The sequence below is a fragment of the Plecotus auritus genome (assembly GCF_963455305.1).
Source record: "Plecotus auritus genome assembly, chromosome: 9".
Lineage (NCBI taxonomy): Eukaryota > Metazoa > Chordata > Mammalia > Chiroptera > Vespertilionidae > Plecotus > Plecotus auritus.
In genome coordinates this window covers 139,109,411-139,133,724 of record NC_137783.1, presented here as the reverse complement: position 1 = coordinate 139,133,724, position 24,314 = coordinate 139,109,411, and the positions used below count along the sequence as shown (strand labels likewise).

Here is a 24,314-nt window from a genome sequence, read left to right as displayed (position 1 = left end):
CAACAACCTTGTCCCTGGGCTCTGTGGCCCATGTGGTTTGCTCGTCCTAGTTCTCAGTGTGAGCATCCCCAGAGCAGCAGACAGAGGAGCTTGTGTCCCTGGGCAGCTGAGCAGCCTCCTGAATGTTCCTCTTAGCACTTGTTTTTCTCTTTCAGCTGCAGCGCTGTGGCTCCGTGAGCAAAGCCTAGGTGCCCGAACAGCCACCAGGCAGCAGAGAGCAACCGACAGAAAAGCTGATCATCGACAGATCGAGCGAACGTGTGTGTGTGCGCGTGCAGAGGAAGGAGTGGTGTGCCTATTTGCGTGTGCATGCATCTGTTACACTCTGGTGATTCTGAACACTGCCTGGGCTGGAGAGGTACCTGTAGCAGCTTCACCTCAGCCTTCAGACACCAGGTTAGAGATCAGGGCTGTAATTTTCAGCCACCACCTGTCCCTGCCTTGTCTAAACAGAAGAGTAGGGCCCTAGCTGGGATTCCAGCATCTGCCCCTCCCCCAGCCCTTCCTCCCTCCCTCCTCACATCAGACTGAGGAGCAGGAGGGCAACATTTCTGGCTCTTATCCAGAGCGTGGGATTTTAGAGGCGGCCAGAGCCTTGCTGAGTTCCTCCTGAGTGCTGGACACAGTCCCCTGGCCTGGTTTTGTTCTTTTTTAAAAATTCCCTGTCACTGGGTCCTCCAGACCCTTCCTCAGGCATCTAGGACAGAGCACAAGGCTGTGAACAGATCTGTAAACTTTCCATCATACAGAAGCACGCCAGTACCTGTGTGCACAGTACTGTAGATGGAGCCTAGGAAGGCAGTGCATCCACCTTGTGGGGCTGCCAACCTAAGGTTAGAAATAGTAACCCAGCACTCACTGCTCCTTCCCTAGAAGCTGAGAGCCAGCCTTAGAGCTGACCATGGAGACCCAGGGCCTCCACCAGGAGGAGGCCAGGTTCCTAGCTCCTCTGGCCACACTCCAGGGCACCACAGTGCTGCCACTGAGGTCAGCTGACACCCATCCAGGGGGGCCCTTCTAGTCTGCTCTGCAGGCTGCCATGTTAGCCCTGCCAGGAGCTGGATGCCAAGGACCCAGGCAGATGGACTGGGATGGGGACTGCCAGGCAGAGTTGGTTATGGTCTAAGTAGAGAGCCAACCGAACACACCAGAAGTAGCAGACGGGAGGCTTGACCCAGAGAAGCAAAGTCCTTACATTCCAGGAGTGGTCTGTGCCTCCCACCTCAACCTCCCACTGTCGAAGGCCTGTGTTGAGAAAAATAATGGAAAGAAGGACTAATCAGCTGCAGCAAGTCTTTCTTCCACCCTGTGGCCTGCACTTGAGCCACAAAGTATGAGTGTGTGTGTGTGTGTGTGTGTGTGTGTGTGTGTGTGTGTGCATGTGTGTATGTGTGTGTGTGCACTTACAGCTGAGAGGCTAATTCCTCTGGATTTTTATTTTCACATGTAACATTAAGCTGGCCTCTGGGCCTTCTCCTCTACCTCCCTGTGACCTTTCCCAGCCTCCTAGCTGTTAACTCCCTGGGCCCCAGCCCTGTCCCTCACTGTCCTCTGTCCTGGGGCCAGACCCTGGGCTCAGGCCCGTCCCCGTCAGCTGTCCAGCACACTGACAGACCTCTTCCTGAGATTTGCTCAGCCAGAGAGCTGCCTCTGCAGTCCAATTGTTGTATGTATGTCACCCTCACTAGAACTATCCCGTAATCCTGTGGGGGAGCCGGGCACAGGTGATAGCGTGTATTCGAAACCTTTCCCTAAGCCCCAGCCAGGAGGAAAGAGAATTGGGGACTGTTGCCAGAAGGGGACTAGAGCAAGCCTGGAAGGGCTGGTCTGAGAAACTGAGAAAGCCAGAGGGCTTAGGGCCAGGTCACTATTTATTTAGCAGCACCTTCAAATATCAGGATAAGCCCCCTCTCCTACCTATTTGATGCTAGCTCTCTTCCCTAAGATATAATAAGTTGGCCAGACCACGTATCCCTACTTCATCACCCCTGGTATGCTGGCCCATTCCCAAGTAGACAATAGAGTGGTCTACAGCAGAAGCTGGGCAGAGTGAGGTGAGGAAAGGGTGCATCCGGTGGCCTGGAGCTTCATGATGGCTTTGTGCCTCCCCTCTCCTGGCCCAGGTGTCCCTGGGGGCTGTTGCAGAGCGTTGCCCCAAATCCTGATCCAAGGGCCAGCATGGGGAAGAAATGGTCACAGGCAAAATGCACTTTATATAGAGATTTTCTATTGCTGGGAAAGTGTGTTTCTCCCACAGTTTGTTTGTGAACATTCACCTGTTTCATAAATGCCTGATCCTGTCTGAGCAAAGCTGTGCTGTCGTCAATCTTGTGGGAGGTCCGAGGACTGAGAGTAAGGCTGAGCCTGAGCAAAGCCTTAAGCCAGACCATCTTGGTTCTGCTGGAACCAGGAGCCTCTCACTCCTCCTTGGAGGAGGCAGGGAGGTGGGGTTGGGGAGCGATAGAGGTAGGGGGAGACTTCTCGGTGAGCAACTGGAGCACCAGATCTTTGTTAGAGTTGGGGGTCAATCAGCCAGGATGGCACGGAGCACTCCAGGCCCAGGATGAGGTTCCTGAGTTATCTCTGCATTGGCCAGCCTTCGGTCTGCTTAAATCCCCCAGGCTGGGGATCAGTCAGGCCTTTGGTCCATCCTTTACCTCACCTCCACCATTTAAGCCAAAGCTGTGTGGTGCAGAAGGGATGCACGCCCTCTGGCTTTGGTTAGGTGGTCGAGATCTGCCCACAGCCAAGACCAGGGCCTGGAAGCTGATTGTCTCATGCCATCTGACCAGAGTGGTCCTCTCTGTGCAGTGTTCATGGGCTTTCCTGTGACCACTGGAAGTAAGAACATTAGTCCACACGCCAACTTCCTGTGGGAAGGGGCTCAGGCATGGAGGAAGCATATCACAAGCTGCCCTGCATAGAGTGAGAAGGGGGAAAGGAGGAACTTGACTCTGGGACTTGTTTCATTCTTGGCTCTGCTTTGAAGCCCCTGATGGCCCCCTTCCCTCTCTCCTTCTCCTGGCTTCTATCTAATGTGGCCTTGGCTTAGTCTCAGGAGCTAAGAACAAGGGATACCTTTGTTCCTGAGCAAAATGTTCCGAAAGATGGAGTTTTCCTACACACACACACACACACAGACACACACACACCTCTAACCTGAGATACCCCCTAGTTGAGACAAACACACACTCTAAGGAACAATTATTAGCTGTGATGGTAAGATTGCTTTCCTGGGAGGAAAAGCCAGGCATCATAGCAGTAGGTGGTTACTATTTGGGCACAGTGAAAGGAGTCTGGGCCAAGATAGCAGGAAAGGTAAAGTGGCCATTCCTCTGGGCCTGGGGCAGGGAAACCAAGGCCTTTGGCTCCATGCATGGGGTATCTGTTCTTCGGGCTGGAGCTGGGGGTTTGCTGAAGGGCTGGTGCCTGCAGCTCTTTTCTGGGTGCTACATTGAAGGAAAAGGGGGTGATTAACCAGTTGGCAGTCCAGGTTTGTACATAGGGTTCCACAAGCTGTGAAACAGTTTGCTCTGTCCCTTCTTCATGGAGGGGTGAAAGACAGGACCTGTCTGGTTGTCTCGAGCGGCCAGAGAAGCCAGTGAGGTTTGGCTAGCAGCTCTATGACCCACCAAAGCTGGGGCCCTGGCCTTGGCCAGCAGCCTGCATGTGTCCATCAATCCATGCTCTGTGAAAGAACTTGCAGAACTAGCCTTAGGGGAGAGAAGACCAGAAGAAACAAATCACAGCGTAAACCTAACATGGATAGAGGTGCTGGAGGGAGCAACAACAAAAAACACCAAAAGAATCACAAGAAGGTAACTGGGTAGGGTGCGGGAGGGGCGGTAAAAGGAAAGGCCCAGAGTCTTAGAATGTGAGAAGCCATGCCTGGCCATCATTGCTCAGTGGTTGAGCGTTGACCTATGAACAAGGAAGTCACAGTTTGATTACCAGTCAGGGCACATGCCTATATTGCTGGTTCGATCCCCACTTAGGGGCATGCAGGAGGCAGCTGATAATTGATTCTCCCGCATCATTGATGTTTCTCTCTCCCTCTCCCATCCTCTCTGAAATCAATAAAAATATATTTTTAAAAAGGATATGAGAAGCCAGCTATGGGGTGTCTGTGGGTACAAAAGAGGGATGCTCTGCAGGAACTGCAGTTGAGATGTCGAGAAAATGAAAAATCTGGGAAAGTCTGGACATGGAGAAGCTGAAAGGCAGAAGCCAAGAGGAAGGGTTTAGTTCACCATTAGTAGCTGCTTGGGGCTGAAATGGGGCTTGGGTCAATCTTTAGAGAGAAGACCCTCTAGGTAGAGTCCTTAGGAGGGTCTCCTTAAGGTAAGGGGACAGGATGGGGTGTGACCTGAACCCCAACAGGAGATGCGCTCTTTTCAGCCTCTGTAACAATACACTGATATTACGTTTCAACCCCAGAACAACCACGTGAGGAATCACTATTGTTCCCATTCCCAGATGAGAAAAGCAAACCTTAGGATTGTTAAGTCACTAATGCAAGACCACATCACCTATTCACTTGGGGGGTCAGACTCCAAACCTGTCTGTTCTGGGAGCGCACTCCGGACACATTCTCACCTTTGTCTTCTTCCACTACCCGCCTTTCCAGTCCACCTTATTTGGCTGCTGCAGGGGGCCAAGTAGGGCCCTGTGTCCGTGGTCCCGCAATTAATTACCTGATACCTGAGCGCTAGGCCCACCCCCTCCTACTAGCAGAGCCCGAAAAGGCACGGGAGGAGGGGCGCTTTGCGGAAGAGCCAGGAGACAGAGAAGAACATGTGTGATTTAGGGTGAAACTGGGCCAAGCCCTGGGGGCTGCGGGGGCCACGACTTCAGCACCATGGAGAGCGCGAATGGGCGGGGCTAGCGGGCCCGGGGCGGGGCGGAGCGGGGCGCACGAGACCCCCGGCAGAGCCCGGGGGCGCGCGCGGCGGCGCTCCCGCCAGTCCCGGGAGTGGGGTGCCGTCTAGAACCGCGCTCTGCCCTGCGCTGGTGTCGGGCCGCAGGGGTCAAGCCCGAGCCCCGCCGCCGCGGCGGCCTCTCGCCGCGCCCCCTCCTCCTTCCTCTCCGCTGCCTCCACCGCCGCCTCCGCGCCGTGCGCCGCCCGGATGGCCAGGGCTGTGCCGGGGAATGGCGGAGCGAGAGAGCGGCGGCCCGAGCGGGGGGGCCGCGACCCCGCCTGCCGCCTCCCCATTCCTGGGGCTCCACATCGCGTCGCCGCCCAATTTCAGGTGAGAATCCCTGGCCTCTGCGCCCCGCCCTTCAGCCGGGACTGATCTGCTCCGACTCACCCGCCACCCCACCCCTCTCCGCCCCCAGTTCACACACACCAGACCTCCGGGAATGAGAGGGCGGCCTGGGGATGGGGTCTCTTTCCTGGAAAGAGCTCCCAGAATCCCCTCAGCCTCAAGTCCAGACTTATAGCCGCTGCATACCCGTGGTGCAGCCAGCTCCCTCCGCCATTCCATGTCCTAGGCTAGAGATTCTGAGCTGAAATCGGAGGAGGGGGCGCGGTGGCTGCCTTCTCCCCTACTTTGTGGCCTGAGATCTGGTTGAGATCTAAGAAGAGGCAGGTAGGCTTGCCTGTGTCCAGTCCGAAGCCTGCCATAAAGATGGGAGTAGACTGGGTGTCCCGCGGGACCAGTTTCTTGGGGCAACCGACAACCTTGGTGCTGGAAGTAGGGAGTCGTAGGCCCCTCCCCCAGCCCTGCCTGGCCAGGACCCTCTGTGGATTTGGACAAGCACCGACTTTGTCAGGTGTGTGCAGGTGCAGAAGGCTCAGTCTTAGCCCAGAGATCCTAGGCCCAGCTGCAGGAGGGGGAGTCTGGAATGGATGGCCCAGGTACAGCCAGGAACACTGTGGGAGGAGGATCCCTGCTGGAGTAAGTACCCAGGACCCTGATCTGTGCTCTTCATCCCACTTCCTGCCGCCTCCCTGGTGTTAGGCAACTGGAAGATGGATTTCAGAGAAGTGGACAGTGGGTGTTGTGGGGAAGGGTTGCTGTGCCTTCCCCATAATCCTGGCCTTAGTTGTGGAGGAGCATGAGGAGGTATCACTGCTCCAGAGCCTAGGAGAAGGAGGCCTAGACATACCCCATTGTTTTTCCATCTAATGAGCTGATGCCTTCCCCTCTCCTGGGGTTCCCATCCCAGCCAGGCCCCAGCTGGGCTCTGGCGCCAGCCCCTTTTCCGACTAGGGGCTTGCTGGCTGCCTGGCCCTCAGGTGGGCAGGGACCCCTGTGGGTTTCTAATGGCATCATCAGGACTGGAAACCTCCCCTGAGGCCCAGAGCTGAGCTGGGGGGGACCGGCGGGAGGGGACCAGATGGAGGAGGCCAGGCCTGAAGGCTCAAGGGATAGGGCCTTTGTGATTAGTGCCTCAGGGTAACAAGGCTGAGGTCAGACTGACTCCACCTGGCAGGACACACGCTGCCTCTGGACAAGCACTGCCCTCCTACCTGGAGGCCCCCCGCAGTGGGAGTACAGTGGGCTTAGGGGGACCTGGGTTCAAATCCTAGCTCCACCACTTTCTTGTTGCATTACCTGGGCAGGTGTTTGTCCTCCTTGAGTCCCATCTCTTAGGTGAGCTAATTAATATTATTGATCCCTTAATGTACTTGTTAAGCCGGTGCTTAACAAGTGTCAGCCCTTCCTTCGTACTAGCGGGCACTTATATAGCTCCTTTCTGTTCAAACAGTTTCCCAGTGCTGGCTATTTAGCTCTCATAGCCAACCTGGGCGTGGGGATCCGCCTACCCATTCTCTACACAAGAAGGCTGAGATTCTGGGAGGCAGGAGGCTTGCCCAAGGACCCTGAGGAAGTCAGAGCCTGAGGCTGAACTGGATCCAGGTCTGTGTGTTCAATCCACTCTACCTCCAGGCTTGTCTCTGGCCCAGAGCACGGCTTTGCCTCCTCCCCTCAGCTGCCTCCTGGTCCCCAGGTGACAGCGCTCTCCATCGGAGCTGCCCCTGCAGGCAGGTTATGGACACTGTAGGGAGAAGAGTGACAAGGTGGATGCCAGCCAGTGAGTGTGTCCAGTCCCGGCCAAGTTGGGCAAGGGTGGCAGCACGTCCAGGCGGGGGCATGGGCCGGCCCTCCAGGACACCATGGCCTGGCTGTGGAGACGAGGCCGGCTGGTGGGAATAATCAGAGCTGTGTCCTCAGCCCCACGTGGCCTGCCCTGTTGGCTCCAGCAGTCCCCGCTGCCCTTTCCCTCGCCCAGCCTCTCAGGTCCCTTAGCCTCGCTCGGTTTAACCCTGGATGGTTACTGCTCTCTGGTGGATCTTTGGAGAGTCGTGGGTCCAGCTGGCCTGGGTTTGAGTCCTAGCTTAGCCTTCTTATCCGTGTGCCTTGAGGCTGGGCACCTAACCCTCTGAGCCTCTGCTTCTGCTCCACGATGCCGGCTTTGGTGTCTGCACAGGGCCATCCTAAGACTTGGATGAGGGAACACATGTTGAAAGTTTCAAGAACTGTGGAGAGCTGCAGTCATGCAGAGCTGTCGTTGCTATTATTATTATTATCTGGTGTGTGCACATGTGCCCCCAACACCACTGTCAGCTTCCAGAAGGCATAAGGAGTCAGTGCCTGAACTTTGATTCACCCAATGCCCAGCATAGAGCAGGTGCTCAATGGTGCTTTATTGGTTTCTTACTTAATTAAGGATAAAATTGGGTGCTGCCCTACCGGAGAACAGAAAATAACAGTGCACGTTGTCAGAGAGTAACAGTGGACGCGCTGACACCTGCGAGGCGCTCGCTTTGCCTGGGCACCATTCTGAGCACTCTTTGCACAAGAGGACTCCCTCCCGAGCCACATATTATTCCCACTTTGCAATGGAAGAAACTGAGGCATAAAGAAGTGGGGTAACACCTGGCTGACGTGGCTCAATGATTGAGTGTTGACCTATGAACCGGGAGGTCACGGTTCGATTCCCAGTCAGGGCATATGCCTGGGTTGTGAGCTCGATCCCCAGTGTGGGGCATGCAGGAGGCAGCCGATCAATGATTCTCTCTCATCATTGATGTTCCTATCTCTTTCTCCCTCTCCCTTCCTCTCTGAAATCAATAAAAATATATATTTTTTAAAAAGTGGGGTAAGTGGCAGAGCTGGGGTTTAAACCCAGGCAGTCTGATTTGAGAGCCACCCTGAAGAGAGAGCTCCCTGGAATGTTGAAAGAGAGTTGTTGGTGGTGGTGGGTGGGGGTGGGGGGAGTGGTGTCAGCATGCTATAGACCTGGAAGGGTGGGGAGTTCATTGTAGTTGGTGTAAATAAACATGTGGAGTCTCTTTTCTGAGTATAAATTCTCCAACCAGTTACTACCGTAGTAGTTGCCTGTGAACATGATGTAGGAGGAGGGATTTGTACTTATTGTACATACTGCTGTATTATTTGACTTCTTATTTTTACAAAAAATATTGTAACTTATTTTTACAACAAATTGTGTAACTTACACAATAATTTTAAAATGAAAGAGATACATGTTCATGATAGGCATATCTTGTATTATTGCACTTCACAAATATTGCTTTTTTTTTTACAAATTGGGGGCAAAACCCTCCAGCAGCAAAAAGGTTATGACCTGCTGAAGGCTGAAATTATGTTTAGCATTTTTAGCAATAAAGTCTTTTTAATTAAGTTATATACATTGGGGTTTTTTTTTTAGACATAATGCTATTGCACACTTAATAGACTACATTATAGTGTAAGCATAACTTTTTAAAATATGTTTTTAAAAGATGCTTGGAAAGTAAAGTGAGCAGCCTGCCCTGGGTTTATGGATGAAAGACATTAGAAATCAGCTCATCCAAACCAACTCCTCTCCTCTTACTTCAGAGGAAACAGAAGCTGAGTGGCTTCCCCGAGAACACACAGCAAGTGAGTGGCAGAGCTGGGATAGTGGCCTCATGACTCCTTGGATGGTGGTGCTCTTACCCCAACACAGTGCCTCAGGGATAGAGAGAGGCCACCGGGGGGTGCAGGGGCCTCCTTACTTACCTCTTCACAAGGCGACACACTTGGCTGGTCCTTGGTTCACTCAACATATATTTACCCTTTGCCAGGCTCCCCAGAGAGTCCCTCCAGAGGCAGGCATGGCCTGGCCGTCATGCAGGCGGTGGTGTCAGACAGATGGACAAGGCCTTCCTACACAGGCTGTTAGGGGTGCATGGCTAAGGTCAGGGGCCTGGGGGTCAGCAGGTCAGGATAGGGTCCTCTCAGCTCAGGCCTTGTGGGTATCACCCAAGAGGAGGAGGGGTGCCAAAACCGGTTTGGCTCAGTGGATAGAGCGTCGGCCTGCGGACTGAAAGGTCCCAGGTTCGATTCCGGTCAAGGGCATGTACCTTGGTTGCGGGCACATCCCCAGTAGGGGGTGTGCAAGAGGCAGCTGATCGATGTTTCTCTCTCATCGATGTCTCTAACTCTCTATCCCCTTCCTTCCTCTCTGTAAAATATCAATAAAATACATTAAAAAAAAAAAAAAAAAAGAGGAGGAGGGGTGAAGAGGGAGGGGATAGCCTGGGCCCAAGACCAGAGAGAGTAGGCAGGGTGCCTGCCACCCAGTCTGGCATGAGTGTGGAGAGCAGGGAAAGCAGAACTCGAAGGCCATGTGGGGACCTGGCCTGTTCACTGACAAGCAGTGGGAACAGCATGGTTTAGGCAGGGAACAGTTCCACGTGTGGGGAAGATCACCCCGGCTGCTGGGTAGAGAGTGGACAGGGAAGCAGGGGACTGCTGGCCATGCTGCCGGTGAGGAAGGATGGGAGAGGATGTGAGGAAGGTGTGGAGGGATCTGGTGTGAGGAGCGAGGAGAGGCAGAGATCCTGGTTGTTTCTGAGCACCTCGGGGATGTGGTGCCCAACAGGAGAGGTTTGGCGAGCAGTGAGGTGAAATTGTTATTAGACCTGCTGCATTCTAGGTCGGGGGGACCCAAAAGGAGGATTCAAGGAGGCAGCTGGTTTTGGGTCTGGGTCTGGAGAGGATTGGGCTGAGCCCAAAGCCCGTGGGAGTCTCATCTTAGTGAGAGAGATGGCCACTGACGCCTCAGAGAGGACATCGCTACCCAGGTCGCATCACACCTCACCACCACGTTCCTGTTCATGTTGCTTCCTGTGTGTGAGTCATCGCGTGAAACCATAGGACACGCATTCTCGCTTTTTGCTCACTATATTGGTTGCCATTTTCCACATGAATACACAGACTTCATAACGTTCATCCAAAAGGCTACGTAATGTTCCCTCCACTGGGTGGGCATGGTTAACCAGCCCTGGTGCTGGGCTGTTGTGGTTGTTTTCCGTGGTTTGCTGGTGTGAGGAATACAATCCTGTGTACAAGGTTTTCCACATGTGGGATTGTCTTCTCAGGGGAGTTTCCCAAAAGTCCAATCCCAGCGTCCTTGCTGCGTATGGACACCAAGGAGTTTAACCAGATCAGACATTGGTAACCGCGAGTAGGGGTTGTTGCTTGGATTGGGTTTCTTGGGTTGGATTCAGTTTCCACTGGAGATGACCCCATGTGGACATGGTTGGGAAGGGAATTCCAGATCAGAGGAACAAACGCAGCCCGACCTGTGTCCATCCAGAGCTGGGGGTGGGTGGAGAGAAGGTTCTGAGGGTGCAGCTGGGCCCGGCTCGCCCCCACCGCACCGTTTCAGCCAGTCCTGCCTTCCCAGAGGCCTACACATCCTACCCCGACTCTGATGTGGGTGGGCACACAGGAAGTTGAGATGAAAGGAGAACTGACTTAGAGATTTCCAAGGGGGAAAATCTAGAAAGACCTGGGGACTCCAGTGGTTCATTCACTCAGCACCATTTATTAAGTACTTGTTAGGCACCACACATGGTTCATCCCACCCTATGGACCAGCCACCTCTAAGGGGAGCCCACCGGAGTTTGTAGAACCCAAAGGTAAAATTATAGTGATCGGAAATACCCAGCAGGAGGGACTAAGAGGACCAGTAGCAGGGCTGTTCGGCCTAGAGAGCTGCGAGTTGGAGACATGGCGTACGGGGTAGGAGTTGGGTGATATAGGTACAGGGAAGAGCAGGCCCTGCTGAGCCTTCAGGCCCCAGGTGAGAATTTTGGCCCCTTTCCCTAAGGGACAGGGGAAGCTATTAAAGGATCCTGAGCTGGGGAGGGGTGACAAGACTAAATTTGCCTTTCAAATGTTGGTTTTGGATGCCCAGGGGAGAATGGCCTGTAGGGGAGCCAGAGGGAAATGAGCAGCCGATCCACAGGTGTCCTGAGAACCACTGGGAGCCATAGCACTCAGAAGGCAGAGAGAGGCTGGACCCTTGGACCACCCATGCTCTCTGTCGATAGAGGGGCCCATGCGTGGGGCACCATGGCCAGGACCCAAGGTCACTCAGCTAGCAGCATCCTTACCTCGCTCCAGGAGAGCCACAAGCAGGAAATCAAGTATGGCCTCTGGACAGCCCAATGCCTGGCTTAGCTTTGACCTTGCTCAGCTAAAGCCTCAGCACTTCATCACGTAACTCTTACTTTGCATACAGTTCTAACTCGGCCTGCTAGTGCAGTGGTCGGCAAACTGCAGCTCGCGAGCCACATGCGGCTCTTTGGCCCCTTGAATGTGGCTCTTCCATAAAATACCACGGCCTGGGCGAGTCTATTTTGAAGAAGTGGCGTTAGAAGAAGGTTAAGTTTAAAAAATTTGGCTCTCAAAAGAAATTTCAATCGTTGTACTGTTGATATTTGGCTCTGTTGACTAATGAGTTTGCCGACCACTGTTGGGTTGCAACAGCAAACTAGAAAGGGCTGGGGCTGCGGTGGGGGGAAAGAGGATAACAGCGTGGTGTGACTGCACACGGCAAGGGAAAAGGCCATGAAATAAACATCAGAACACAAAAGGCATGTTCATGTCAGAACTCGGCTCAGGGAGGGTGGGAGTGTGGAGAATGGCATGTGCGGAATGCAGCAAGGAGCCTGCTGGGTCAGAAGGCAGGACCCGGCCCTGGACTAGGGTAAGGTTAACGAAGATAGATCCCAGGTCAGGGCAGTCTGGAGAGACCAAACTCATGACACAGAGTCACCAAGGTTAATATGGATCAGACCTCGGGAATGTCTCACCTGTGTGGCTGAGCGAAGGGAAGCTGCTGAGTCTCCAGGTCTAGAGGCCAGGGATGGAGACCTGCAGGGCTCCTGTGATTCAGCTTGAGGCCGCCTCCTGGGGCTCAGGGCTCAGGTTTCCATGGGGATGGTGGATAGTGGGGTCCAGAGGAAACCTCCCTCCTTCTTCCCTTCCTCTGCTCCCTCCCCCCCTCCATCTTTTCTTTCCCCCTTCCTGCCCACAGTTGCCTTCCTTGAGCCTGGAGGAACCAAGGGTCTATTTAGCTTTCCCTCGTGGGGCCTCGAGGAGCAGGAGAAAGGGCCGGGACCAGGATGGGTGGGGATGGGGGTGGAGAGGGGTGGCTTGCAAAGGGGGCTCCTTGACCAGTCCATCCTTGATCTTTGGTCCCAGCACTGCAATTCACAAACACTCTGCTCTGTGAATCCTCGCCAGCACCCTGGAGGTGGGTGTGGGTGGCCCCATTTTATATATGGGACCTACGACACCTTATGTCTGAGCCTAGAGTCCCCATCTGGAAAATGGGCAAAATAAACCCTCTCCCAAGGTTGTAGTGAGGACTGAGGGAGAGGCAGGCCATGGCCGGCTTCTGCTTGGGAGATGGAGCCGCTGCTCCTCGTAAGTGGAGCCGGAATTTGATCTCAGGCCTCTGGCCTCCAAGCCTGATATGGTGACCGTTCTACCATCCTGCCTGGCTTATGAGAGAAAAGAAAGATAAGGAGCTCCTTTAACCCGCCCGATGGAGCTGGGGATCAAGTGCAGGTGCTCTTGATCCCCAGGTGACCTCTGCTTCCTCCTCTGTAAAGGATGAAACAGCTGTCCCTGCCCGACCCCAGACCTGGTCTGAGGGTGTGGAGATGAGCTGGGGAGCAAGCTAAGGAAGTCACTGACAAGCATCTAGCAGGCTTGTGCCCCGAAGTGGGAATATCAGCGGTCTAAGGGTGTGGAGATGAGCTTGGGAGCAAGCTAAGGAAGTCATTGACAAGCATCTAGCAGGCTTGTGCCCCGAGTACCAAGTGAATGCAAGAGGACCTGCCGCTCTGCCCTCGGGCATGTAGCTGGGAGGGAGGGGACCTGTAGTCATCACCTGCTGGGCACCGAGTGGGGGATGTGAGCTCCACCCACCTTTGGAGCGATCTGGGAGTGTCTGAGGGCAGACACTCCACCGCACTGTCTTGAGCCCACACAGCTGGCAACACCTACCACAAGCAAGAAGATGACTGAACCAGTGAGTGTGGCCAGGAGGGCTGTAAGGCACTAGCACGGGGATGGCGGGGGCGGGGGGGGGGGGAAGCAAGGGGCTTTCTGAGGAGCGGCTTAACTTAACTGAGTCTTCTTCCAGCAAGCGCAGGTGAGAGCCTGCCATGTGCTCCATACAAGCTTATGTTAGACCCTGGGGAGGCAGCTGCTGGGGACCCAGAGGAGCTGGAGACCTAAGATGCCAGGCCACGGAGTCAGCTGCCAGCAGAGCCCCTGGGTGGAGGGCAGAGGGGTGGTATTTCAGACAGCTTGGCCAGATAGTGGTAGAGGGGGTGGAGTGGTGCAGGGCTGGGGAGACTGATGCAGGCAGGCCAGTGGGGAGGTCTGCAGAGGCAGGAGCTGGACCAGGGCTGGGCAGTGAGGAAGGGAAGTAGATGTGTGCAGGGGTCACCAGCAGAGCGGGAAGATTCTGAGGGCATCTCAGGGTTCCCTAATGCTGGCTGAGTCCCAGGGGTGCCTTCTCGCCCGTGTATATTAATCGTTTACTTAGTGCCAGCCACCGGGTTTCAGGGCCGGAGTTACCACCCTGTGCTGGCCTGGCTGAACAGAGCTGCTCTGGCTTGTAGGCTGCACGGTCCTCCCCAGCCTACCCCCACTTCCACACCACACCTTCCCTACCCTCCGGCTTCAGATTAGAGAAGGCCCCCTTGCCCTGGTCCGAATTCCTCTCTGCAGTTCCCTCCAGGGGCCTTCCAGCTTCTACTTATGTCACTCTGAAGTGACAGAAGGCTCATTGCCTCCCAGGCCACCCTGCCAGCTCTGCGACGAAGGGCCCACACAGGGTCTGCCCTTGCCCTGGCTGTGGAGCCTCTGTGCCCATAGACACTTCCTGGGTGCTTGAAGGACAGAGCCTTAGTCAGGGGGCAGGGTTCTCTGCTGCACTCAGTGGGCAATAGAGCTGCCCGGTCAGCCCTGTCTGTATACTGCCGGGGCCTACAGAAACCTCTCTGATGAGGTGTGGGGCTGAGCATGTAGCTGTGGGCCATCCATTCATGGAGAGTTTCAGAGGACCTCACCCCGATCTGGTCATCAGGCACCCTGAGTGTGGCGCTGGCCCTTTAAAGCAGATCAGGGGCTGGCTTTTGGCGGTAAACCGCCCAGATTTCTGTGATCTGCTTACAAGCCTGGGCCAGGGAGGGGGGCCACTCCAGCCCCCCGACAGGGGCATTGGAAGGGCAGGTGGAGCTTGTAGCATTGATTGCAGTAACCTGATCCCTCGGGGAGGCGGCAGCGACAGCGGCATTGGGCATCAGCATCGCAGGGGGAGGAAGCTGCCTGCAGCTGAGGGCTGGGCCTGGAAGAGCTGGGCTGGGGCCTGGGTCGGCAGCCGCTGCCTTCTCTCCCGGCCCATGTATTTTTAATGAGCTCTCCAGGCTTCTGCAGCGGGCAGCATGCAGAAAGGCAGGCCCAGGCCTGTGGCCCCAGCCCTGCCCTGAGCCCTGGCCCCCCAACCCTTCTGGGCATGAGAGGGCGGTCCTGGGGCCCTGAAGCCCCCTGGCCGGGCAGGGCTCTCCATGCAGCTCTTCCTGAAGATGGATTCAAGCCCAGACAATGACAGCTGGTTGGAGGATCAGTGGGAGCACTGGTAGGGGAGTGGGGGCTTGGGGGAGAGGGAAGTTTGGGGGGCAGCTCCATTGAGCTCTGAGTCTCTGTTTGGGGCTGACTGAGGTGAGAGGCAGAGGGCTTGGGCCTCCTAGGCTCCCCTGGGGGCTGGGCCACCACCTCTCCTGGGTGACCTTGGACTGTGGGTCTCTCTCTAAGTCTCAGTCTCTTGGTCTTATTTGGGAAAAGGCTCAGAATTGTTCCCAACTTTCCCCACAGAATTCTCCTTAATGTCCCACTCACACCAAAAACCAGGTGGAGCCTAGGGCTGGAGCAGATGGGTACCGCAGTGAGAGGGGGCACAGGGCTGGCCTGGGGCAGAGGGTTCTAGTGCAGCCAGTGAGTGTCCTGGTGCTGGGGAACACTGCCTCCTGAGCTCAGCATACCTCCAGCCCCAATTCCTTGACCCCATCTCTGTAGCCTGTTCAGGGTCCATATCTGGGCAAAGTGATTTTGTGGTTGAAGAGATGAGACCAAGAACATAGACTAGTGGCCTAGTCTGTCCTGGAATGGATGGGAATGACCCACACTGACTCCAGATCTCCCTTCCTTGCTCTGTGACTCAAGCAGCGTGCGTCTTCCCGGCTGGGGGAATGGCGCACTCCTCTGGGGCTGGGGAGTGGCCTCTGCCAGCGCCTGGGGTTTTGTTGCTGCAGGGATTGGACAGGGAGCCCCCGACTCCAGGCATCCCTCGGAGTCTCTTCTCAGCTCTTCGCATTCTCCATGGGTGAACTGGCCTTGGCACCTGCCTTGACCCTGGGAGGCATTTCTCTGGCAGAGCTGAGGCTCTGAGCAGCTGGGCCTTCCAGGCACTGCTTCTGGTTTGGCAACAGGATGGACAGCTCCCAGCCGGGAGGAGCTGGGGTAACCTGGAGCCTCCCCTTCCACTGCCACCCCGGGAAGACTGCCTTTTGGCATGAGCCCAAAACTCTTTCCCTGCCTGTTGGTTACCCCTCGCATTGGTACCGGTGGACTCCAGGTCCCATCCTCTGGGGGCTGTGATCTGCCTTCGAGGGGCTGCCCCTTGGAGAATGTACTGGGGAGACATCAGAGGGCTGAGCGGTCCCCCTGGGTGGTAACTTTGGCTTCCTGTCCCCACCAGGCTCACCCATGATATCAGCCTGGAGGAGTTTGAGGATGAAGACCTCTCAGAGATCACCGATGAGTGTGGCATCAGTCTGCAGTGCAAAGACACCCTGTCCTTACGGGTAAGGGTGGGCTCCCAGGAGCCCAAGTGGGGTGGCAGGATGGGTAGGGACAGGGTTGAGGGCACCCCCACATCTACTAAGGGGCTTTCAGGGTCTCTATGGCACCCTCATTAATGAAATAGCATACAGGAGACATTCAGTACAATGCTTGGCACATCTTGGGCCTCCATCCGAATTTTTGTTTTCTTTTTGGCCAGGAGTTAAGGCAGGAGGTAGCTCCTTCAAGTGCCCACAAGAAGGGAGAGGGCAGGAGGTCTTGAGGTCTAGGACAGTAACAGTTAGGGCCTTAGTTAAGGGAAAGCTCAGAAAGACCCTAAATCCTGTCGGGAGTGGCCTTGGCGGAGGGCCTGAGGCAGAGCAGGGTGGAGTCAGGGCTCTGCAGTGCTCTGGGCCAGGAGGAAGGAGCCAAGCACTCCCTCTGCTGCCCTTGCACCAAACCACACCACGTGGCCTCGCAGACCCTCTCTGGCCCACAGTCCTGAAGGCCCATTGGGAGGGTTAACCCAGCATTGTTACTGCTTTTGACCCCGTGGCGTTGTCATAGGACAGATGGCTCTCTCTGTCCCTAAAGTTCTGAATCCCGCCAGGAGGTCCTCAGCATCTGGGGCACCTGGATCAGATGGAGATCTCCTGTATCTTTTCAGAATCAAAAGAAGGAACCACTAGTCAGGAAATGGAAGGCAAAGCATGGGGCTGGTTGCAGAGTCCAGAGCTTCTCTCAGCCCCCAGGAGGGTGGCTGGCCAAAGTAGACATGATGTTAGGAGAGTGGTTAGCAAAGGAGAGTTGGGACGGGGTTCCTGTCTCTGTGTTGACCTCCTATTTTCCCAAGAGATTCTGTAAGCCAGCCAGGAAAGAAGAAACCAAGTGGGTGGGGGAGGATAACCCTCAGGTACCTGTACCCCAACCCTCCACCCTTTGGCCAGGCTAGGAAGGGATGGAGGCAGAGGTCACTTACTCTGGCTGGCCTTGGGGAATGGTCCCAGGGCCCTGACATAGTTTCTTTAAGGTCATACACCTATTCTCTTCCCGCAATACCCACTCTCCCAACATGCACAGGCAGAGCTTTGCAGAGGGTGGTCCTGCAACCAGCTAGGGCCCTAAGGCCCTGGGGTATACCCTGTGGAGCCTTAGAAAGCTCCAAAGGGCTTTCACACCTCTCTGGGAATATGGGAGGCAGTTTAACTGGTGAGGGAACTGGAGGGTCAGGAAATCTGTCCAAGGTGCCAGGGAGTTAGTGGTAGAGCTGGAACTAGAATAGGACTCGTAACTCTCAAGGTTAGACTGGCCTGAGGGAAAATCTCAGGTTGGAGCGGCCAAGGCCTGTGGACAGGAGGGTGGGTTATGCCAGTGCCTGGGCCGGTGCCCGCACGTGCCCCTCCCTTTCAGCATCCCTCTTCCAGCCTCGCTCAGATCCTCGGGTCTGCACTGCGGCCCTTCCGTAATCCCTCGCCTAACTGAGACTGTTTTCCCAATTTTCCTCACTGCCCCCTTCAAATACTAACCCCTACCCCATCCCTTATGGGGCACGAACTCCTAGGCGACCCTTCCTCCCCATGGCAACAGCGGTGACCTCACTCTGGGCTCTGCTTACTAGCCGGGTGAGGTCACGGGCTGTTGCCAAGGGAACGGGAGGGTGCGAAGAGTCAGGAAGCGGGGGACCGTGGGGAGGGGAGAGGTGTGGACTGTCAAAGGCTCCGACTGGAGTGGGGAGGAAGCGGCCTCGAGCATCCTGGCGGGTGGCGGGAGGGCGCGGCCTCCTCTCCCTGAGCTCCTGCCTCGCTCCCTCTCTCCCCCTCTTTGCGGCCGCGGAATGGACTCGCCGGGGCGGGGGGCGGTGCACGGCGGCCTCGGCCCCGCCCTAGCCCCGGCCCGGCCCCGCCCCCTGACACCCCTCCGTCTGCCCGGTGAAGCCCCCGCGTGCCGGGCTGCTGTCGGGGGGCGGCGGCTGCGCGGGGAGCCGGCTGCAGGCCGAGATGCTGCAGATGGACCTGATCGACGCGGCGGGGGACACTCCCGGCGCCGAGGACGACGAGGAGGAGGACGAGGAGGAGCGCGCGGCGCGGCGTCCGGGAGCGGGACCGCCCGAAGCCGAGGCTCGCCTGGAGCCGGCGCCCCGCGGCCAGGGCCAGGGCCAGGGCCAGGGCCAGGGCGGCGGGGACACGTACCGACCCAAGCGGCCCACCACGCTCAATCTCTTCCCGCAGGTGCCGCGGTCTCAGGTGAGGCGCGAGCGGCGTGGGGCGGGGCTGAAGGGGCGGCTCCCGGGGTCAGGCCCCGGGAGGTGGGCGCGCGAGGAGGTGCTGAGGAGGAACTTGCGGGGTCTGGTGTGGGGAGAAGTCTCCGGCTGGTGAGACCTTCCAAAGCTTCCCAGGGGGGGCAGGTCCCTGGGGAAGTGGTCTCGGAGTGGGGGGTGGGGGTGGCGCAGGTAAGATCTTTCGTAGGGAGAGGAGGCGTGAAGGCCCGAGCAGCGCTCGGATCTGAGCAAGGAGAGGAGCGGGGCATTAAGAGAAGGGGGCTTGAGGGGTTGCCAGGGTTTGGAGCCTGGGACCTCAGGCTGTGGCAGGGTTTCCTGCTTAGGGTATGGTAAGGTGGACAAGAAGCAGGGCCTGGAGAAAAGGGCATACGAAGTGGCCGGTGTGGTGGGAGATCAAGGGAAATGGTAAGAGTTGGGGATGGGGAGCTCAGAGGCAGCAGCCAGTGTGAATGTGGGCAGCTGGGAATTCCCAGAAGGCAAGCGGAGAAATGGGAGGTGGAGCTGCTCTGCTGAGTTGGGGGCCTAGGGCCCCTGGGCTGGGTGGCTGGATGCCAAGGAGGGTTGAATAGGGTGGGGGAGAGTGGCTGTGGCCCTTTGTCTCCCAGGCCCAGTGAGGAGGGGTATGGAGGAGCTCAGGGAGGTGGGCTGTTGGTGGAGAGTGCAGAGGCTGCTGGGAAAGGATTGGTTCCTTTCCCAGGATCCTCAGGGGTGGATTTTGGCAGCCAAATTCATGAATGTGAGGGCCTGTGAGGATGTTCCCAGGAAAGGGGGCCTGAGTTGTGTGCAGGGAGCCTTGTATGCAGGCATTGTGGAGAGGGTTCCTGGGGGCTGAGAATGTGGCATGGGCAGCCCAGCAGATCCAGCAAGAAGGGCCCCTGACAACTACATCTGTCATTCCTCAGTCATGTGCTCCTGGGGGGCTGATGGTACCGCGCTGTGGATTCATCATTTGGATGATTCATCCCCAGTCCCCAGGCCAGCTGCTGGGAGACCCTTCCTCGTGCTCTTTCCAGGCTCTGCAGCTGCCTCTGCCCATAGCTTCCTGAGCTTCAGGGACTTGGGTTGGACGTGAAAGTCTTCATGTTACCTAATCCTCAGTGTCTGGAACTGGGGGTCTGACCCTGTGCCCAGATGGCTCCTGCTTCTCCCCACCTCCTCCCCCACTCACCAGCACACACATCGGCCATCACCTCTTTTGTGGAGGCTGATTAAAGCATCTCCCTAAGGCTTGGCCAGCTTCCCTGAGCCAGGAGGAAGGGCTGGCTAGAGCCAGTAGGCCTGGCTGGGCAGACTGGGACTTGCTGCCTGTCCTGCCTACTCCAGAGAGGGTTTGGGGTGAGGCCCTGGACAAGTGGTGAGGGTAGGGTGCAGCAAATGGCCTAGGGATGGCCTGATGGGGGCAGGGCCAGGGCCTTCTGTGCCGGGCACTGTTGACTGCTTCTGTCACAGGGCCTTTTGTTTCCTGCACAGGACACGCTGAATAATAATTCTCTGGGCAAGAAGCACAGTTGGCAGGATCGGGTGTCTCGATCATCCTCACCCCTGAAGACAGGTAAGTCAGTACCCTTCCCCTTACCTGGACTCCTACCTGCCCTGACCCAGTCCCCATGCAGAGGGCAAACCCAATAGTCTCCAGCTTGTGAGTAGAGGTAAACTGCCTGTCCCACAGCTGTGAGTGGGCCCATCTGAGGTCAGTTGTGGCGCGAGTGAGAGGGCTGGCTCCAGAGCCAGCCATGGGCCTGCTCCTGCGTGACATGCTGAGTAAAAGTGCTGAGTGTGGGGAGCAGGTAGCCTGGGAACCAAGGGTGAGGGCACCTGCCTTCAGCTCTGACCTGCCTGCTCTGTAGGGGAGCAGACACCTGCACACGAACACATCTGCCTGAGCGATGAGCTGCCACCCCAGAGCAGCCCCGCCCCCACTACAGACCGAGGCACCTCCACTGACAGCCCTTGCCGCCGCAGTGCTGCCACCCAGATGGCGCCTCCCAGTGTCCCTCAGGCTGCTCCACCTGGTGGCCGGGGCCACTCGCATCGAGACCGCATCCACTACCAGGCAGATGTGAGGCTGGAGGCCACTGAGGAGATCTACCTGACACCAGTGCAGAGGCCCCCAGACCCTGCAGAGCCCACCTCTGCCTTCTTGCCGCCAGCTGAGAGCCGGATGTCGGTCAGCTCCGATCCAGACCCTGCTGCCTACCCCTCAACAGCAGGGCGGCCGCACCCCTCCATCAGTGAGGAGGATGAGGGCTTCGACTGCTTGTCCTCCCCAGAGCGGGCTGAGCCACTAGGTGGAGGGTGGCGGGGGAGCATGGGGGAGCCGCCGCCGCCTCCACGGGCCTCTCTGAGCTCGGACACCAGTGCGCTGTCCTACGACTCGGTCAAGTACACGCTGGTGGTGGATGAGCACGCACAGCTGGAGCTTGTGAGCCTGCGGCCGTGCTTCGGAGACTACAGTGACGAGAGTGACTCGGCCACTGTCTATGACAACTGCGCCTCTGCCTCCTCGCCCTATGAGTCGGCTATTGGGGAAGAATATGAGGAGGCGCCCCGGCCAAGGCCCTCTGCCTGCCTCTCTGAGGACTCCACACCCGACGAGCCCGACGTCCACTTCTCCAAGAAGTTCCTGAACGTCTTCATGAGTGGCCGCTCTCGCTCCTCCAGTGAGTCTGCAGCGGGAGCTGTGGGGGGACCTGGGTGGGAAGAGCTGAAACGAGGGTGTTCCTGGGAGGAGGCCTCAGGCCCATCCAGTTCAAGGCATAAGGACTGAGAGCTCTCTACCTGCCCCTCAAAACTCGACCAGAGCTGGGACCTTCCTCCTCCAGCCAGTGCCCTTCATCCATAGGTGCGGAGTCCTTTGGGCTCTTCTCCTGTGTCATCAACGGGGAGGAGCAGGAGCAGACCCATCGGGCCATCTTCAGGTACGAGCACCAGAGCTGGGCTGGCCAGGCAGCCCCCGGGCCACCCCTCCCTGCCTCTGCCATCACCACATGGCCTAAACCCAACCTGCCACTGGCATTCATCCGTCCTCTCAGCCCCAGGGGACAGTGTCTGTCCCCTCGGAACTATGAGCAGGGTGCTGGAGCCGATGTTCTCAGTACCCTGTGGCCTTTGCTGTGCTGCCAGAACGCAGGAGCAAGCACCCGATCTGCACGGCACCAGAGCCCAGGAGGGCACCCAGCACCCGATACCTGACCCCACAGCAAACCCACACCCTCCCTCCCTCCACATGGGAGTGCTTGCTTCCCATCGCCTCTCACATGTTATCAGTGGCTCCGGTCACTTCCTCCCGTGTCCGTGCGCTCCTCCATGGCCGATGCATATCTGATTGACCTTGGTTTCCCCCAGGAGCTAGCACTGACAGGCTCACAGACGCTTTGCAAGTGTTCATTGAACTAATGATGCCAGTGCAGCTCCCAGACCCCAGAGCAGGGTGGGGCATAGATGGAAGGCCTGGCTGAAGAGGCCGGTGGTGAAGTCCTCACATGCTTTCTTTGGGAACAGGTTTGTGCCTCGACATGAAGATGAACTTGAGCTGGAAGTGGACGACCCCCTGCTGGTGGAGCTACAGGCTGAGGACTACTGGTACGAGGCCTACAATATGCGCACGGGGGCCCGGGGCATCTTTCCTGCCTACTACGCCATCGAGGTCACCAAGGAGCCTGAACAGATGGCAGGTAGTGTGCCTTTCCCCCTGCCTGATGCCCCCGGCCACACATCTCCCCTGCCCTGACTTGCTGCCAGGGGGACCTGTGCTCCAGCTCTCAGCACCCGGGGAGGGGGCCAAGCAGAGGCGACTTTGGGTCAGTTTCACAATTGATTGAAGTGAGCCCAGCCAGTTTGGGACATACATGGATAGTGGCACCCTCTGCTGGCTCTGCCACGCCTCACTTTCATGCTTGCTTTCCAGCCCTGACCAAAAACAGCGACTGGGTGGACCAGTTTCGGGTAAAGTTCCTGGGCTCTGTCCAGGTTCCCTACCACAAGGGCAATGACGTCCTCTGTGCCGCTATGCAAAAGGTACCTGCTTCCTGCTCCCCTGAAGCGGGTGCCCACCCCCCAGCCTAGTCCCCATCCTCTCCTGGGAGAGGGACACCCCACGCCTGATGTTCCTGTCCCTCACCACAGATCGCCACCACCCGCCGGCTCACCGTGCACTTTAACCCACCCTCCAGCTGCGTCCTAGAGATCAGCGTGAGGGGTGTGAAGATCGGCGTCAAGGCTGATGACTCCCAGGAGGCCAAGGTGACCCCCCTGGCCCCATCCCGGCTCTCCCTCCTCTGCCCCCTGCAGGCTGATGACCACCCTCTTCTACTCTTCCTCCTGTAGGGGAATAAATGTAGCCACTTTTTCCAGTTAAAAAACATCTCTTTCTGTGGATACCATCCAAAGAACAACAAGTAAGTGGGGAGGAGCAGAGGCCGAGGTGTGGGCTTGGTCTGGAGCCATTATGGCAGGACAAGGGGCCACGAATGTGCCTGGAGGGGTCTGAGCCCCCATCCTACCCAGACAGACTGCTGTCCTCCCACAGGTACTTTGGGTTTATCACTAAGCACCCTGCTGACCACCGGTTTGCCTGCCACGTCTTTGTGTCTGAAGAATCCACCAAAGTCTTGGCGGAATCTGTGGGGTACGTATGTGTGTGTCCCACCAAGGGACGGGCCCACCAGCCAGCCCAGGCCCAAGCCCTCGAGCACAATCCTCGTGTTCAGCCTCACCCTCAGCCCACCCCAGCTCTGCACACCGCCTCCAGGTCACAGTGCAGGGACCTCGAGAGAGGCCTGCGTGGTCTTGAGGAGTAGCTTCCAAACGTTTTAGCTGTTAGACCCTTTCGCCAATTGCAGTCTCATTTAGGAAACACAGTTTGTAGAGAACAGAGCTGAGCAGCCAGGGGACTGGAGCCCACCCAGGCACCCTGAGGCTCCAGTTTGAGAACTTGGGGAAGGCTCCTGTTCCTCCCAGTCAGCATGTGTCTCCTGCTTCCTAGGAGAGCGTTTCAGCAGTTCTACAAGCAGTTTGTGGAGTACGCCTGCCCCACAGAAGACATCTACCTGGAGTAGCAGCGCTGTCTGCCCTCTGCATCCCCGGGCCCTCAGGCCAGTGCCAGGACAGCTGGCTGCTGACAGGACGTGGCACTGCTTGAGGAGGGGCACCCGCCATCACCAGAGGGTGGGGAAGTGGAGGCCATGGGCCGAGGGTGGGAGGGTGGGGGTTATGGGGAGAGGCAAATGCAGTTTATTGTAATATAAGGGGTTAGATTCATCTATGGAGGACAGAGCTGGCTGCCCGGGGATTGGGTGGGGGCAGGGCTGGTCAGGCCTGTGGCCAGGAAGGATGCCCATCCAGGAGCAGAGGGTTCTGTCCCACCCTGGGCCACACTTCCCCTGCCAGGGCCTCTGGCTCTCTTCTGCCTTGATGAAACCCATGCCACCTGCAAGTGCCCATCCTGCCCCCAACTCCCAACCCCAACCAAAGGCCCTGAGCTCAGGCTGAGACCAGCACCTCCTAAGGACTTTCCAGTAAGGAAACAGCAGCGGGTGGAGGTGCATCCCTGTCCCCAGCTCTGTCACTTGTGTGGCCTCTGGCTGGCTCCACCTCCAACCTTGCTGGCATGCTGGCCCCCGCAGTTGTAGGGCCCCTCAAGGAAGGAGAGAGCCGCAGCAGGGCCCCACCCTGGCAGGAAAAGGTGGCTTCCCACTGGCCCGGGCCAGCCTGGCCTCTTGGCTGCTTTGGCTGTAGCCCCATCTTGGTCCTGTCACCCTGGCCACAACTATTAAAGTGCCATTTCCTGTCTGGACTGCAGTGGGTGTATACTTGGACCCTTCCCATGCTCAGCTCATTTCCATCCCAGGAAAGCCCAAGGCTTTACTGCACAGAATAGCTTTATAAGTGATTCC

The 24,314-nt window shown here is 57.1% G+C and overlaps 2 protein-coding genes across 3 annotated transcripts in view; both read left to right on the top strand.

The window, feature by feature from the left end:
• The window catches only part of CRY2 (cryptochrome circadian regulator 2), a 28,998-nt gene extending 26,690 nt beyond the window's left edge, over positions 1 to 2,308 (top strand). Inside the window, exon 12 of the mRNA XM_080642947.1 lies at positions 156 to 2,308. The gene's annotated coding sequence lies outside the window, so the exon portion shown is untranslated. The remainder of the gene's footprint in view (positions 1 to 155) is intronic.
• Positions 2,309 to 4,899: 2,591 nt separating this feature from the next.
• Positions 4,900 to 24,219, top strand: MAPK8IP1 (mitogen-activated protein kinase 8 interacting protein 1). 2 transcript variants are annotated; one of them, XM_080640430.1, is made up of 12 exons: positions 4,900 to 5,249; positions 16,060 to 16,165; positions 18,077 to 18,385; positions 19,891 to 19,972; positions 20,268 to 21,080; positions 21,263 to 21,338; positions 21,922 to 22,094; positions 22,328 to 22,437; positions 22,546 to 22,662; positions 22,747 to 22,817; positions 22,949 to 23,047; positions 23,405 to 24,219. In XM_080640430.1, exons 1-12 carry the CDS (start codon positions 5,149 to 5,151, stop codon positions 23,475 to 23,477), a joined length of 2,130 nt encoding a protein of 709 aa, XP_080496556.1. In that variant the 5' UTR covers positions 4,900 to 5,148; the 3' UTR covers positions 23,478 to 24,219. The 2 variants fall into 2 exon arrangements, with proteins under 2 accessions (XP_080496556.1, XP_080496557.1); XM_080640431.1 differs by lacking the exon at positions 4,900 to 5,249 and adding an exon at positions 14,514 to 14,940.
• Positions 24,220 to 24,314: the final 95 nt, after the last annotated feature.